This window comes from Equus przewalskii, chromosome 15, assembly GCF_037783145.1.
Source record: "Equus przewalskii isolate Varuska chromosome 15, EquPr2, whole genome shotgun sequence".
NCBI lineage: Eukaryota > Metazoa > Chordata > Mammalia > Perissodactyla > Equidae > Equus > Equus przewalskii.
This window is the reverse complement of record NC_091845.1, coordinates 34,552,272-34,568,188: the sequence shown is the minus strand read 5'-3', so window position 1 is coordinate 34,568,188 and position 15,917 is coordinate 34,552,272. Positions and strand designations below refer to the sequence as shown.

General features: G+C 43.5%; 2 protein-coding genes across 5 annotated transcripts in view; one reads left to right on the top strand and one right to left on the bottom strand.

Moving 5' to 3' along the window:
- Positions 1-15,917, top strand: part of CACNA2D3 (calcium voltage-gated channel auxiliary subunit alpha2delta 3) — an 832,052-nt gene that overhangs the window by 702,751 nt on the left and 113,384 nt on the right. The gene's annotated exons all lie outside the window — the stretch shown is intronic.
- LRTM1 (leucine rich repeats and transmembrane domains 1) lies at positions 1,534-14,073 on the bottom strand. Its single transcript, XM_008542007.2, has 3 exons — positions 13,646-14,073; positions 10,493-11,089; positions 1,534-3,956 (listed from the first exon to the last, which is right to left on the bottom strand). Exons 1-3 carry the CDS (start codon positions 13,650-13,652, stop codon positions 3,541-3,543), a joined length of 1,020 nt encoding a protein of 339 aa, XP_008540229.2. The 5' UTR covers positions 13,653-14,073; the 3' UTR covers positions 1,534-3,540.

Below are 15,917 nucleotides of genomic sequence, written 5' to 3'. Positions count from 1 at the left end.
ACTTCCTTTGACATTTAGGATCCAAGATGAGAGTGTCTTATTTCCAGGGTAACTTGATTAAGTCGAGTAATAAGATTTGATTTTCATGAATCTTCAGGAGGAAATTATGTGAATCACTTTTCAGTCTTCCATTTTTGTAAGGAAAAATAGAACACTCAGTTGTCCAGTGGCGTTTTATCATCTTAAGCATAGATTCTTCCTGCAGGATCAGGGATATTTGCCTTAGGTTGAAAATCTTTCCAGGTATCGATTTGACACCAGGTCTTTCTGCACCATCTCTATGGCAGGGGCATCCTTCATACTCCCTCTTTACATGCCTCACTTCAGACAGCTACAGCATCTGTCGGGTCCTGCTATTATGAATCTGTGATCTCTGGCAAAGCAAAAATCACCAATCTATGGCCATACATTCCACTGAATATAATGAAAAAACTGTATTTTAGATAGTTTTCTCGGAAACAATCAACAGTTAATGTGGTTTTTGTTCACAACGTACCCTCAGCAAGGCTCTCTCATGGAAGGGCATTTTTATAGGGGAATCTGTGAATATGACAGCAGCAATAAACAGCTGAAAATAATCTGTGAGGCGTTTGCAAATTACCCCTCATGAGCTGTAGTGGTTGTGAAAGATAATTTGTGGTTCTCGCAGAATACTCTGCAAATTGGGTCTTTCATCTGCGATGTTTTTTACAGTTAAAACATTTCATTTCTCGTATTAACAAATGATAACTCTGCATTTGTTAATCTAAACAATTTGATTTATATTTTTCTGTGCTGAGAGACTGTTGACATTTCAGGGTAGGTAATTATTTTCATTACCAACTGCTGTTTGTGGGGACTGTAGGCAAAAGATAGAAATATGAATATACGTATGCATCGTTTTAATCATTTTTCTTAAAGACTATACTCATAGAGCAGGAATCTGTTTGCCTGAGTTATCATCTGTACTTAGAAATCTAATAGGACTGGGTGTTGACAAGTGAGGATTCTAGCCACGTACAGGGTTTTCTGTGGTATTGGAAGCTCTCTCATGTAATCACTGTGGGCAGGGGGACGGGGTTGACCTGTAATGTCACCAAACCTCTGGCAGGCATTGTACTTGCAGTCTTAAATCACAGCCGTGAGAGGAAGCCCGCATTATTGGCCTCAGTGGTTCCTAGCTTATGTAATATCTGTTCAAGTATCTCAGGGGTGATTGCCAGGATTACATGACAAATGCTCATGAGAACACCTCTCACCATGCCTGGTACGTAGCGCGAGCTCTTGAGACATTTGGTGAAGTGGGGATGACATATAAAAAGATCTTCTAAATTTCCTTTCTCATACTGCTTTCTTGGCCAAAGTCTCACGTCCAGGGCAAGGGAAAGAAAGACTTTTTCACCTGGAACATAATCACTACATCCTTAGACCAGATGCTCAGCCTTGCCCACTAAAGCAGTGCAGTGAGGCAGAGCAGAAAGGAGGCACCAGGGCTTGGAGCCGAGGCAACAGCTGGCTTTCTCGGGGGTCTCTTTTTGATCTTAAAATCCATGCTAATGTTTCAATCTTCTCTTTATCATAGCCAGGTTTATTTTAGTACAGAAAAAACAATTAACATCAAAGTTTACATTTTCTCCCCCAGAAAAGTCATTTAGCAAAATTGCTACTCCAAAAAGATGGTCCATCTTTAGCTTTGGGGGTTGGGGACACCCTGGTTGTGAAGCACTGTAGGCACTGGAGATGGCCTCTGTGTTGATTAGGGGTGCGTGGTGTGCGTCCTGCGCAGAGGCTGTGGTCGGTTCATCTGTCTGTTTCCCTCAGCATCTTTACACTGTTGGGCAAGGTTCTGGCTGCATCAGACAGGGAGAAAATACTCCTGCATGTGTGGACCTCCCATTCACCTTTCAGGTTAGGGAATGGACTACTGATTTAGGATCCAGACCAATTTTTACATGGTCTGAAGGAGTGAATGTAGAGCCAGTACCCTGAATGGCAAATATGTTTTATCCTTTGAACCAACTCCCATTGATTAGTTCTGGTTGCCTACAGTGCTGTCTTAACAAGGCATCTGTGGTACATCAGGGCTCAGCTGGGAGGAGTGCTGGAATTGATTAGCCATGTCTGTCAAGGCCTCTGGAGGGACAGCTGACCCTATATTTGCCATTCTCTGCTTTTGACATGTCCTTAACTCCTCTGTGTAAAATTATTTTAATACTAACAGGTATGAGATAGAGCATGATGAGAGAGAGTAAACAGATTCCACTTTAAGAAAATCTTGCATGAGAAAATGCAAATTTACAAAATGCATAAATCTGGAGCCAATTATTGCCATTACAGAAAGATTCCATGAAAGGTTCCTTTAAATAGCAAGCTCCCCTACTGCATTAAAATGATGATTCAATTTACAAAAATTCACTTTGCATGCAACTCTTCAAGACCGTGTCTGTGGAGTAAAGCAAGCCACACCTGATTTTTTTAAACCGTGGCCTAAATAATGTTCAGGACGGCTGCTGCCACATATATCAAGTCTCTTGATAATTCCCACTCTCTTCAGACTTCCTTCTTACTTCCTATCCCAGAGTGTTGAGTAGACAGTCTGGGTGGTGGTCAACAGCTGCTGGCTTCCACGCTGCCACGGCTGCAATTCATTAGTGGGTAAACTGATTGCTCCGAGTATGTTTATGTGTGGGTGTGGTTGTACAAGTCTATGCACTCTGTGCACTATGTACATAGATACAGATACACATAAGCCATTATCTCGTTCTCAGCCCACCCTAAATTCATTCCTGCTGTGAGAGTTATAAATGGAAAGTTCCAATCGCCTGGTGGATATGGCCTTTCAGTAGTATGTGCCCCAAATTCCGGCTCCCCATCCTCTTTGTGTTTGTTTATATGTTATTTACCCTCGCATCAGAAAACTTCCCCAGACCCTGGGCCTGAGTCCCATTATCCAGACATGGAACCCTCCTCTTCCTCTGTGGCCTAGAAAGCCCCAAATGGTTTTCTGATTTAGAAAATTAAGTATAATCTGACTTTTGTGGCAAGCTATGAAATTCCCAACCAACAGACGCTCCCATTAAATATGTAACATACACAACGTCCAAAAGTATCACCGAGCCAGCATGAACTTGAATTATAGAGGCATTTTTTGCCCCTTGGGTAAGAGCACCCACTTCTTCCCGGGCACTGAAGATTGGGCAGTCTTCCAGTGGACCATAAAGCTCCCCGGAAGGCTGACTAGCACCTGTGTTTGAATTTCTGCTGCTCTGCAGGAACGAGTACCTGAAGGAGGTGGTATCTTCTCTTTCTCTCTGTATGGCCTTTCCCCCCATAGAATAACTGTAATAACTTCTCAGGCACAGAGCACAAGTATCATCTCTATTTCTTCTATGATATTTAAAAAATCTCAACATAAATTTCTTCCCAGGAATATTTTTTTACAGACAGGTTTTTTTTTTCTTTTGCAAAAAACAAATTGAGGCAGTAACAGTGAACACACTAGCCCTACTCAGACACTTTCTTCTGGCCTAAAATAATTATTGTTATTTGAGATGAAAGCTCTCAGGCTGGGGAGATGTCAAACAGCTCTTTTCCTTCTGTTGTTGCAGGCTTATTAGTTTGAGCCAAGGGTCCCCCATGGTATTTGGCTGTAATAGCTGCATAGGTGCAGCCGTAGATGGCGGCCGCCAACATCATGAGACACACGATCCCACACACAATCCCGGTGATGATGACGGTGGCCATGGCATGACGCAGGTTGGCCGGCCTGGGCTTGGGTTTGAGCTCACACTCTGCACTATGGCTCTCTGGAGGCCTTGGGACAGCCCAGTGGGCAGAACTTGGCTGCTGTGCCTTTGAGGACTCCAGATCTGGAGAAGGAAAAGGGCAGGGCTGGTACAGCTCGTGAGGGATTCTCAGGAGGTCCTTTCCCTTCCAGGTGTCGGGTGACGCACAGATGACGCCGTCCGTTATTCCCCCTTTAAAAAGCAAAAGCAAAGATGCTAACAGAGCCTGATACAACTGAATCCCCAGATCCTCAGCCTGCAAAAACTTAGGTCGATGGAATTTATAAAGCACCTTTTTTCCCCTGAAGTCAAAGAACTTAACAACCATATTTTATGATTTCAGAATTTCTAAATTGGCTAAATGTTAAAAATGCCACACACTAAATTGGCAATTACGTATGACCAAGAATTCATTAGAAGCCTAGTCACCTTTACCTTATAAATGCCAAGAGAAAAACAAGGCAAAACTGACAAGGAGGGGCAATGGAGGCCGACCTGAGGGCACTGCGGTGGAGAGCATTCCTGCCGCTCACGCTCCCGGCCCCGATGAGCCCCCACACAAGAAATCTATTGTACCAAATTCCCGTTGGAAATCTACAAAAATAAAGAAAACAAAGGTCCTTTGTTGTGACATTATGTGTTAATTACAAGGACCCTCTGTGTTTATCAACACTCTGCCTGCCAAACAGGGAGGTCAGTGGTCTTTTGACTGTTGAGTGCATCTGAAGATTTGACAGTAATATTAACTTAGTTCGTGGGATTAAGTACAATTAATGTATCTCCTCAGGCCTCGAAACATTTAGTACTTCCGGTACTGAACTTTCCAACCGGTTATCAGACCCAGTTTCCATTCTTTCAAAGGGGGTTGATTTCCTCAGGTTTGTAGACTACTGCTGTTTAGGGGGATTCGGGTGCCATTCTAGCCAAATTTGACCACTGATTTACTATTTGACCTCAGGCAAATAAACTTCTCTGACTAAATTTTTTGCCATAAAAACATCATACTTGTGTGTGCCTTGATAGTTTACAAAGCACTGTTCGATAAATCCTTACAAATCCGCTATAACGGGTAATTCTTGTCCAAAGTCACCCAGGGGATAAGTAGACAGATCCACACCCAAAACCAGCCTCCCTCCTTGATTCCAGCTTTTCCCACTATGCTTGTTGCCTCTCTCTACTTCCTCCTCTCTGCAGCATCCTGAGGTCAGCGGAGTTAACACAATGACACGCAGTAATGCCCTTTGACTTGGCAGAACACCGTCCCCATGACCTGTGGCTCAGTTTCCCCTGGCTGCCATGAATTCCTCCCCAAGGATGGCTGTGAAGCCTAGCACCACTCTTAGCTAGGTTGCATTGGAGATTCTTTTAATACGCTGTAGGTGAATTATTAAATTACACCAGAAAGTTACATATGGGAGGTCGTCACTTCAGTGTTATTAGAAACGTCCCTCGTATAGCACTTCAGAGTTTTGAGAATGCCTTCACATTCATTTCATCGGGGCCTTTTAAGCCAAGTCCTGTGTGGCCCTATTAGTAGATGGGGCCATTTTGCAGTACAAGGGTTATCGTGGCCCAGGTCACCTTGGGGTTAGTGGCTATGGCATAATTTAACCCACACTTTCTTTGCTGCCATTGCTTGAATCTGAATCACCTACTGCCAGAGTCTCTTGAGACCCTCCTGGCTTCTTCAGTCATCCCCAAGGCAAGAACCCCAACTCTAAAGCAAAGAGGTAACAGAGAAATTTCTTCCTTTCCTGAACTGATATTTAGGAAGCCAGAGGTGTGGGGTGGCTGCTCAGGATGAACCCAGGGTGCCATTGGGCTGTGCCCGGATTAAGGATCTCTGCCTCATGGACCATTTCATGCCTCTGCCCAGGAGTTTGTTGTAACGTAGAAGGCCAGAGAGACAGAAATGAAGTGTGGAGCTTTGAGAAGAAGTAACAATATTAACCCAGCCAAAGAGCACTGGAAGAAAGGCTGCCTGCCCTGGGATCAGCAATTCCATCAGCTGACTTTACCTAGACTGCGTGGTTCACCCAGTCACGCCAGGCTTTAGCACTGTCTTTCTCCAGTTCCAAGCTTCCTGCTGTTTAACATTATGGTGGAAGGCATGGCCTCTGGACCCAGAACTGAGGAAATAACAGGCTGGAGCCTGGGACATGGCTGGAAGGCAGGGGTTATGGCCAGCAAGAGTTCCATGACCCCCTTTGCAACTATGTCCTCAGCCAGGATTCACCTCCCAGCCTTCTACCACCATCTCCTCGGCCACAACTCCAGGAGGCAAAACTGCTGATGAGAGCTTGAGGGTCCCACTCTCTTCTAGATTCATGCAAGCTGACAATGCAAGAAGCTCCAGTTTGCCAAGCACTCATTATTCCCCATCTGGCCACTAGTAGCTCTTAACCACTGTCTTGGAAGAAACTAGATTCAAATCTTGAATCTCGTGGTTACTTAGCTGTGCAACCCAAAGCAGGTTACTTGACCGTTCTTTGCCTCTGCTTGCTCACCTGGAAAGTGGGAAAGGGGGTAATAATGAAATTCACCTCACAAGATGACTCTGAGGACTCCGTTGGATAAAGTATGTCAAGTATTTAGCACAATACCTAGCCCAGAATAGATGTTTAATACAGTTAGCTATTAGCATAAAGATGATTTGTTACTTATGAATGGAGAAAGAGGAATACTAATTACAAAATCTATGTGCATGTCTTTGTGGAGGAGACATTATTAGGTATTCATCAAAGCACGATTTTTGGCTCCTGGACCCGCAGAAAGATGAAATTTCCCCACCCTTTGTGGTCAGGTTGGAGCCATGTGACTGAGTTCTGTCCAATGGAACCAATGAATTCCACTTCTAGGCCACGAAACCCTCTACTTGATCCTCTGTGCACTTTGTTCCCTCTTGGTGGTGACCTTAGAGACCACGTGGTAAAGTTAGCAGCATCAAAAGCTGGAAGTGGCTTGTATCCCTGAATGACTGCGTGGAACCCAGCCTTGGCTCCCAGTTCCCTTGGACTCTAACATGAGTGAGCAACAGACTTTTATTGTTGCTGAGATGGTTGTCACATCAATCATCCTGTCCTGACAAATACTGTTAGTGTTTGCATTTATTTATCTTTTTAAAAAATATGATGTTGATTAATATCTATTCCCTTCCTTTGCCTTCATTCAATACATCGATAGTCAGATCGTCTCCTACATTTAGCATCTATTTGGGATTTTTTTCTAGTTCTTTTGGGACACCCAAAAAATGTTACCTTCCTTCTGAGAAAGGCTATTATCTGTGCTGTGCTGGGCACCTCTGCCATGAGGGAGCATGTAACTGCGTTGCAGAATCTGAGGACCAAAATGGGCCTCAGGAACTCTCTGGCTGAACACTATCAGTTTCAAACTGGTGACACTGAGAGCTAGTGAGGGGCATTAATTTCCCCAAAGATCATTAGTGAGATTATGGCAGAGTAGAGGGAGGTATCTCCCATGTTCCATGTTGCTTCTAGTGTCCCGGACCTGGGAACAATTTTTTGTCAAGAAATGCTCTTCTCTGGTGAAAACTATCTTTCTGTGACAGTTTGGCTTATACTTACCATTGAGTCCAGAACACAATAGCTAAAGCCACTTCACATCTAGATGCAAACAGTTTTATTTGAAGCCTCCCACAAGAAAGATTTTTGTCACATTCTATGGCCCTTTTGGAGGTCACCTTGAAGATTAGCTAGTTAGTGATAAGCTATTTGCTATTATATTATTGAGAGGGATTCTTAAGTCAATACTGTATATTCGAACTCATGCTGTTCTCCAGCCTGCTTCCTTCTGTGTACCTGCTGCGACCATCCAGACTCTGTTGCTTCCCTAATTCAGGTCTGTAGCTGTGGTATCTTCCTGACTTACAGGCACAAACATATATCCACCAACTCATTGGTGGATAGGTAATGGGCATCTCAAACTTGACATGCCCCAAATTGAACTCTCGATTCACCACCTCCCACACACACTCACCTACTTCCTCTATTCCCCAGTGTGCCCCTTATCAGCTACTGGCATCACCATTTGTCTGATTACTCCTGCAGGACAAAAAAAATTGCGTTTCCCATAATTAGTCTCTTTTCTTCATCTCTCACTCCAACCTATGAGCAGTTTCTATCAGTTTAATATTCCAAATATCCCCCAAAGTTGATCACTTCTCACCACCCTGGTTTGGGCCACCATCCTTTCCTTCCTGGAAGACTAAAATCCCTTTCTCCCTCGTCCCCCTGCTGCTTCTTTCGCAGCCTTTTGTCTGCTCTCCCTGGAGTCACCAGAGTCACCTTTAAAAATGTAATCAGAATATATTGCTCCCCTGACTAAAAGTCTTCAAGAGATTTCCATGTCACCCAAAATAAAATGCGAGTGTCTCAGTCTGCTCTGCACGTTCCCACGTGGCCTGGCCCCTGAGGACATGTGTTGCCTTGTCTTGGCTCTGTCACTCCCTCATTTTGTTCCAGCCACTCCTTTTCTCCTCAGTCAAGCCAGGCTTCTCCTGTCAGGCCCTTTGCACTTGCTGTCCTTTCCCCCAGTGGTCTCACAGCTCATTCTTTCTCATTGTTCAGGTTCTGCTCACCCATGCCCATCCTTGGGGAGGCCTTCCCTGTCCTTCCTATGTAAACTGGAACCCCATCCCATCACTCTCTCTCCCCTCACCCTGCCTCGTTGTTTCCCTAGCACGAACTGCTATCTGAATATGGATATTTATTTGTTAGCCATTTTACACCTGTTTCTGCTGTCAGAATGTAAGCTCCATGATGGTAGGGATTTTCTTGTTCACTCACTGATCTTTTCTCAGGGCTTAGAAAAGTGCCTGGCACATAACAGGCACTCAAGTATAGGAATGAATGAATGAATGGTGCTTGAAAGTTAGGAGGAAAGCACTGTGATGTAGAGGAAAGAATATAGGGCCAAGACCCAAAAGCCATTCATGCTGTTCTCATCTGTGCTTCTCCTTTGTGGTCTTGGGCAAGTCACTGAACCTCTCTGGGCTTCATCTCCTGTTGATGACAGGCTAGCATTGAGTTAGAAGGTCTTGCAAACTTTTCTTTACAGAGTCAGATAGTAAATATTTTAAGCTCTGCCTTGTAGTCTCTTTCGCAACTGTTTAGCTTCACCTGTATAGTGCAAAGGAGCCATAGACAACAGGTAATAAATGGTCATGGGTGTGTTCCAATAAAATTTTTATTTACTGAAACAGGAGGTGGTCTGGATTTGGCCCTCTGGCTGTAGTTTGCTGACCCCTGGGTGATTTCCATAGGCCCTTGTCTTTAATATTCTAGGATATCTTGCTTTGCTTTTTAACATCTGGTTAAAGTAATAGCAACTTTAGGGTAGGGACCTTAAGGGCATTATGCTGGGTGAGGTAAGACAGATAGAGAAAGCCAAAGATTGTATGATTTCACTCATATGTGGAAGATACACAGTAACAACCAACAAACGCATAGATACTGAGAACAGATTGGTGATTACCGGGGGAAGAGTCGGGGTGGGAGGAAGGCGAGAGGGTCTATGGGGCACGTTTGTATGGTGACAGATGGCAGCTAGACTTTTGGTGATGAACATGATGCAGCCTGTACAGAAGTCAAAATATAATGATATATACCTGAAATTTATATAATGTTATAAACCACTCTGACGTCAGTAAAAAGAAAGAAAGAAAAGAAAAGAAAATGAAGGAAGAGAACGAAAGAGAGAGAGTAAGTAACTTTAGAGAGAGGGCCCTATTGCATCCAATGTCAATAACAGTAGTGTTTGCTGAAGCAAAAGAGGTCATCTTGGCTAAGATTTATAGCTGTCAGATGGGTAGAAGGAGACAAAGAGGGGAAAAGTCCCCAGGAGAGACACATGCCACTAGTTGATCACACTTGAAAACTAGCATTTGGGTTTTCACACATACACACACAATGGACTATTATTCAGCCATAAAAGGAAATCCTGCCATTTGCAACAACATAGATGGACCTTAAGGGCATTATGCTAAGTGAAATAAGTCAGACAGGGAAAAACAAATACAGGATGATCTCATTTATATGTAGAATCTAAACAAAACAAAACCCTGAACTCAGATGCAGAGAACAGATCGGTGGTTTCTAGCGGTGGAGGGTAGGGTTGGGGATAATGGGTGAAGGGGATCAAAAGGCACAAACTTTCGGTTATAAGATAAATAATTCCTGGGGATGTAATGTGCAGCATGGCGTCTATAGTTAATAATACTACATTGTATATTTGAAAGTTGCTAAGAAAGTAAATCTTAAAAGTTCTCATCAGAAGAAAAAAATATTTGTGTTGTACATCTGAAGCTAATATAATGCTATTTGTCAGTTGTATCTAAATAAAAATTTATAAACTAAAAAAAAAAATCAGCGTTTGGTACGACTTTAAAGTTGAGCAGTTATTTAGGTGGCAATTGAGTTTCCCTCTCTTAAGGGCCTACAGTTCCCAGATAATTTAATGTGTGGTTAATAAAAAAGTGGAAATTTACCTCCATGAATCATATTTGTAGATGAGTTTCAATACCTGAATTTAAACTCCCTCTAATGACTCCCTTGCCTCTTTTGCCATACTATGAAATGCCATCAATGGGAAAAAGCTTATACTAGCCCCTTGCACACTCTCCTCAGTGTTCCTTCTGATGCAGAGAACAGATGAGGTTCATTCTAGACTGGTAACACACGGACGGGGGTTTCCAAATAGACGTTACTGACCTTTATAGATAAATTTCTCCAGCCAGAGTTTAAGACCCAACAAGTGGCAATTGCATTTCCAGAGGTTGTCCTTGAGAAATAAAAGCCTCACTCCGGGCATGGACTCTAGGAGCACTCGATCGAGGTGCTGAAGCTGGTTTTGTTGAACTGCAAATACGGTTAGGTTCTCCCAAGGCTCACCCAGGGATGTGGGAAGGTAGCTTATGTTGTTTGATGACAAATCAAGCTTCCTCAGCTGTGGGAGGGAATGGAAAAGTCTGCTTTCCAGGGAATGCAGAGAGTTCTGGGTTAAATTTAAGACCTGCAAGTGCCGAAGTCCATGGAAAGCTCCTGGGGCCAGATTTGAAAGGGAATTGTTGCACAAGTTCAAGGTCGTAAGCTGTGGCACTGACCTAAATGCAAAAGCAGGAAGCTGGTGTATCTGGTTGTCTTGTAAGTGCAGCGTTAGAGTCTGAGGAGGCAAATCGGAAGGGATTTCAGCCAGACCCTGCTGGCTGCAGTCTACAGAATTTGAAGATGAGTGACAGCGGCACTTCTCTGGGCAGCGGCACGCCACCTGGAGCAGGAAAATCACACTTGAAAGCAGGAGCAGTTCACCTACAACAAGCAGAAAGAAATTGGGATAGTAACTAGTTTGTAAGCGGTGCCAGCATTTGTTACCCTTTGAATTCACAGTTAATGTGATTTTGAGTTAACCCCTTCCATGACCTGAAAGAGAGGTTCTGTGGTTTACCATCTTTAGTACCCAGGCTGGACCAGGTGCATCCCCAGTGTCAAGAACTATTGCAAACTCTGTGCTAACTATTGTCAGAAGCCTTGGAACAGATCCTCTCAGAATTTCAGTAATCAGAAGATGGAAGACTTAAGGATATCAAACAGAAAGGTGAAAAAAATCTTTTTGGGGACATATATTCTTTGTAGGTTGCAACAGAATTATTTAGGGCCAGAAACATAGTATGATAGGGAGTTCAGATATTCACATTTCTGAAGAGTACGCTCCAGATCAGCACTGCCCAGTAGAGCTTTCTGTGATAACGGAAATGTTCTGCCTCTGTTGTCCAGTATGGTAGGCATTAGATATATGTGGGTACTGAGCTCTGAAATGTGACTGTTGCAACTAAGGAACTGAAATTTTATTTGCCTTTAATTTTAATTAATTTAAACATAAATAGCCACATGGTGCCAGTAGGTACCATATTGGATAGGGCAGATCTAAAGAATTCCTATATACTGATGTCCATCTTTGCACGTGTAATAATTCCATGAGTGATGATTGTCCCTCTTTTTATTCAAGAGATTTAAAAAATACAGAAAAGCATTAAGAATAATATAATAAACCCCTATGTTCCTTTGAAAGAGTTCTGTCAATCATTCAGGGGTTGTCATATTTCTTTCATCTCTTTTCTAACTCAAAGAAACAATGCATTACTGATACAGTTGAACTCCCTTTGATTAGCACCCAAGTCATGTTTTCCAACATGAACCCCCTTCTCCTCCACCATTATTGATATATCCCACTAGGCCTGTTAAAAACAATGCTTAATAACAACAACAATGGCAAATAATCATACAGCATGTGTTTTGAGCCAGGCACCATTCTAACTGCTTTATATATATTAATTTAATCCTCATAACCTTGTAAATCTGGTTCTATTATTATCCCTTTTTTGAAGGTGAGGAAACTGGGGCTCAGAGAGGCTAAATCATTTGCCCAAGGTCACACAGATAGTAAGTAGGAGAGTCATGATTTCAACCCAGGCAGTCTGCTCCCAGAGCCTGTCAGGGTTCTTACCTGCTGTGCTTTACTGCCTGTCAAATACTTTTACACACACACACACGATACTGTTTGGTAGAGTGTTTTCTTAAAACCTACATAAATATAATCATCAGCCTGTTTCATTCTGCAATTTACTCTATTCACTCAAAACTGAGCTATCCATATGGACATACAGACAGCTACTTCATTCCTTTTAACTGCTGTAGAGTATTCCAGGGTGAGACCATGCCAAATTTAACATTTAGCCACTCCCTTACTCATGAGCATTTGAGTTGTTGTAGTTTCTCTTCATTACAAATGATGCTCCAAAGAGCATCCCTGCACAGAGCTCCTTGGCCGCGTGGAAATGTGTGAGAGGGTCTCTAGCATCAACAGGAGCCTCCTTGAACGTTCAGAGAGGATGCTGAGTTTAGATACTGCTGGATCATTCTCCAGAGTAGCTGTATCACTCTCTTCTTTTTTCCTGAGACTTGAATTTCTAAATATGGCAAACATCTGTCAAGGACATTTTGTTACATTGGTAGAGGAATTCACAAGGCAACACAATAATATTTAAAACTCAAGATAGTTATCTACTCATAAGAAAAGCTCTTGAAAGAGGCTTTGTTTGTTTGTTTTGGGCCTTAACTAGGGCAATAACACAATGTGGCTGTCAAAGGCACTGGAGCCTGTTTCCCTTTGTCCCTTGAATTCTCTCCTGATGTGAACAGGGCTTTAGGGCGATGGGGGGATGTTTGGAGAGCCTTCTGAAGGAGATTCTGCTCAGTTTCGCTCGGGGGATGCAGAACGTCACAGTCCCCTTCCCTTTTCCAAAATATAAAAGAGCAAAACCTTTGTTTTCCTTTCTATAATTTTGCAAAAAAAATAAAGAAGTGACTCCTTTCAAAGCCAAAATATCTTCCTGTCAGAGATGAGTTGACACCCCGCACTTTAGCTGTGGGTCTCAAGCATTAATTAGTCGCAGGAAGTTGTATCTTAAACCAGAGGAAATTTTCCACAGAATCCACTGCTCTATTAACGAAAGGCTTGTCTTTCTGAGATTGTAGCCAGTTTGTCTTTCTTTCTTCTCACTTCACCCCCTTCCAAAGGGAATGATATATGAACTCCAACTTGAAGCACACAGTATTCTATGAAATGGCCCATGATGTGCCAACTGCATGTCTGATCCTGGATCGCTACGTCTGACCCTGCCCCCTTCCTCTGACTCAACATGGCACAAACATAAATCCTCCCATCAGAGACATTTTTTTTAGATCTGTTTGGTCTTTTGAGAAAGAAATCTTGAAAATAGGTTTTCCACAGATTCCTGTTTGAGGGGACCCCATTCCTCTCTTAGAGAACTTTTCTGAGGTGCAAGGGGATTAATCATGGCTCACCTTTCATGACTGAGTCTCCACAGGCTTCCTCGTCAAACACGTAGCCCACCTTTATTAATTTGCAGATCAGTAAACTGAGGGCATGGCAAACTCCGAGTCCAGCTTTTCATTCACGTTTTCTGAATTCTTCTTGTGCTTTTATTCTGTGCAGAAAACACTTGTTGCTTTCAGGAGACCACTTATTTAAGCAGTCCTTCCCTGTCTCCATCTGGCTGGGACTGTTTTCCCCAAGAGGATCTTTTGATTGTGCCCCCTCTGCTTTCTTAAAGTGTCTGCTTCCCCAAGTTCATCCCTGTCTTTCCCATTCAGACGACCAGCCACAGAAAGAATGTTTGTCAAACCTCGGTGAACAGCTGTAGCATTCAAACATGACCCCGATGGCTCAGGCTTTTTGATTATTTAATCTGCTTGAAGTCCAGGGCACCGAAATAAAACTGCCTTCTTAATCCGGTCGTGGTTTCTGAATTCTGTTGACTTATTAACCACGCTATGTCAACCCTTGTCGGGTTGGGGGATGCTCGCCGTGGATCCAAAGTCTGGGGGTCTAGCAACAGAGCCAGCGGAGTGTGTAATATGAGGACAAATTGGCCTGCTGGAGGCTGACACGGTTTCCACAGTGCACTTGTTTGGTCATCGAGGGCTTATTCAGCCAACATCCGTGGGGATTAGCTGTGTTGACAGGGTCTTGATGCCCTGAAATTCATAGCCATGGTTTCTTTTAGTGAACAGCACAATCTCTTCTCCCTGGTGCCACAAATACTTCTCAGCTGCTTCTTTGCTTGCTCCCACCTCATCCTCCCACCCCGCCATCGAATTGACTTTTCGGTTCGTGTGACTTTGGAAATACTTCTCAATCTTTCATCATTTCCCTGATGCTGAGGTTCTGGCCCTTTCCTCATTTTTCACATATGAAACAATAAAGCCACCCCTGTGAGCATCAGACATCACTGAACTGTGACTGTTCTCAGATTGAAGCTGCTGGGAACTTTCCCACCGGGGACTGGAACGTCTATTTGAAAATGCAAATCCCCTGCCGTTTGCTGAGGTGAGGTTTCAATGGCCAACGCTCCCTTGGAACATGCCACAATGTTCCGTGCCCACGGTGACTATATGTAAAGGTAAAAACCATGCCTTTCTTGAGGCAGTGTGAAGTGGAATCCCTGGCCCCAGGCAGGATAAAAGAGCAGCTGAGTGTGGGGTTTGGAATCAGATGGGTCTGGATTTGAATTCGGCTTCACCATTTACCAGCGTGATGTCTATGAGCAAGGGACTTGCCAGCTGGGAGCCTCATGTCCTCATCTCTAACGTGGGGATAACGGTCATCCTTGCTCCACAAGATTGTTCTCAGGATTAAATAAAGCAATACATGTCACGGCCCAGAGAGCCTTAATAAATGTTCACAATTACCATGAGAATGCCTTCCAGGACTTCTATGCTGCTAACATTTGAAGGGCAACCTTGACTCGACAGGCAGGAGGGAGGTCCTAACAAAAGACCAGGAGGCCTGGCCCCCGTGCCACTCTGACGTACCACGGGAAGAGGCTCCTTGTGAATGAAGCTGAGAAATCGGGTTGTGACCATCTTTAACAGCTTGCTCTTTGGGATCCCTTTCCTCCTTTGGCCAAGCCTCTTTCAGTCTCACAGAACCCAGTATACTCATCCTGCGCCCTTCCTGGAAAATCTGCTTTACCCTATTGTCCTTCTGTCGCGCATTCTTTGAGCATCAGAGATACAGTGGAGAAAAGTCAGGTGCAGGTGATGAAAAGACATTTAAATCCTAATAAGAGCCAAATGGTTTCTTCCTTCCTCCCTCCCTTTGTTCCCTCTTTCCTGTCGGTCTGTTTTCAGGTGCCCAGAATTTAATAATAATCATTCCTTGATGATACATGACCATCAATGGCCCATATGTAGCATTCAGTCATTAATGCATCATAATATAACAAACACCTGTGAACCTAATGCTCTAAAAACTAGAAAGTTACCGATAACTTCTATCGACCTGTGTGCCTCTGTCTTTCCCAGGGGTCAGCAAACATTTTTTTGTAAAGGGCCAGGTAGTAAACATTTTAGATGTTGAGGGCCATATAGTCTCTGCAGCAACTATTCAACTCTGATAATGAGGGCAGAGCCAGCCACAGACAATCTGTAAACAAATGGGTGTGCCTGTGCTCCAATAAAACTTTATTTACAGAAACAAGTGGAGGACTGGATCAGCCCACAGGCCATAGTTGCCCCTCCCTGCTCTAACCCATTCTCTAGCCACTGCTGTCAC

What these genes read in the sequence shown, in the direction of transcription:
- LRTM1 (XM_008542007.2), bottom strand. An exon ending in GGAGAAATTTATCTATAAAG is followed by an intron (nt 3,957 to 10,492) that starts GTCAGTAACGTC and finishes TGCTTTTTAAAG; the next exon opens with GGGGAATAACGGACGGCGTC.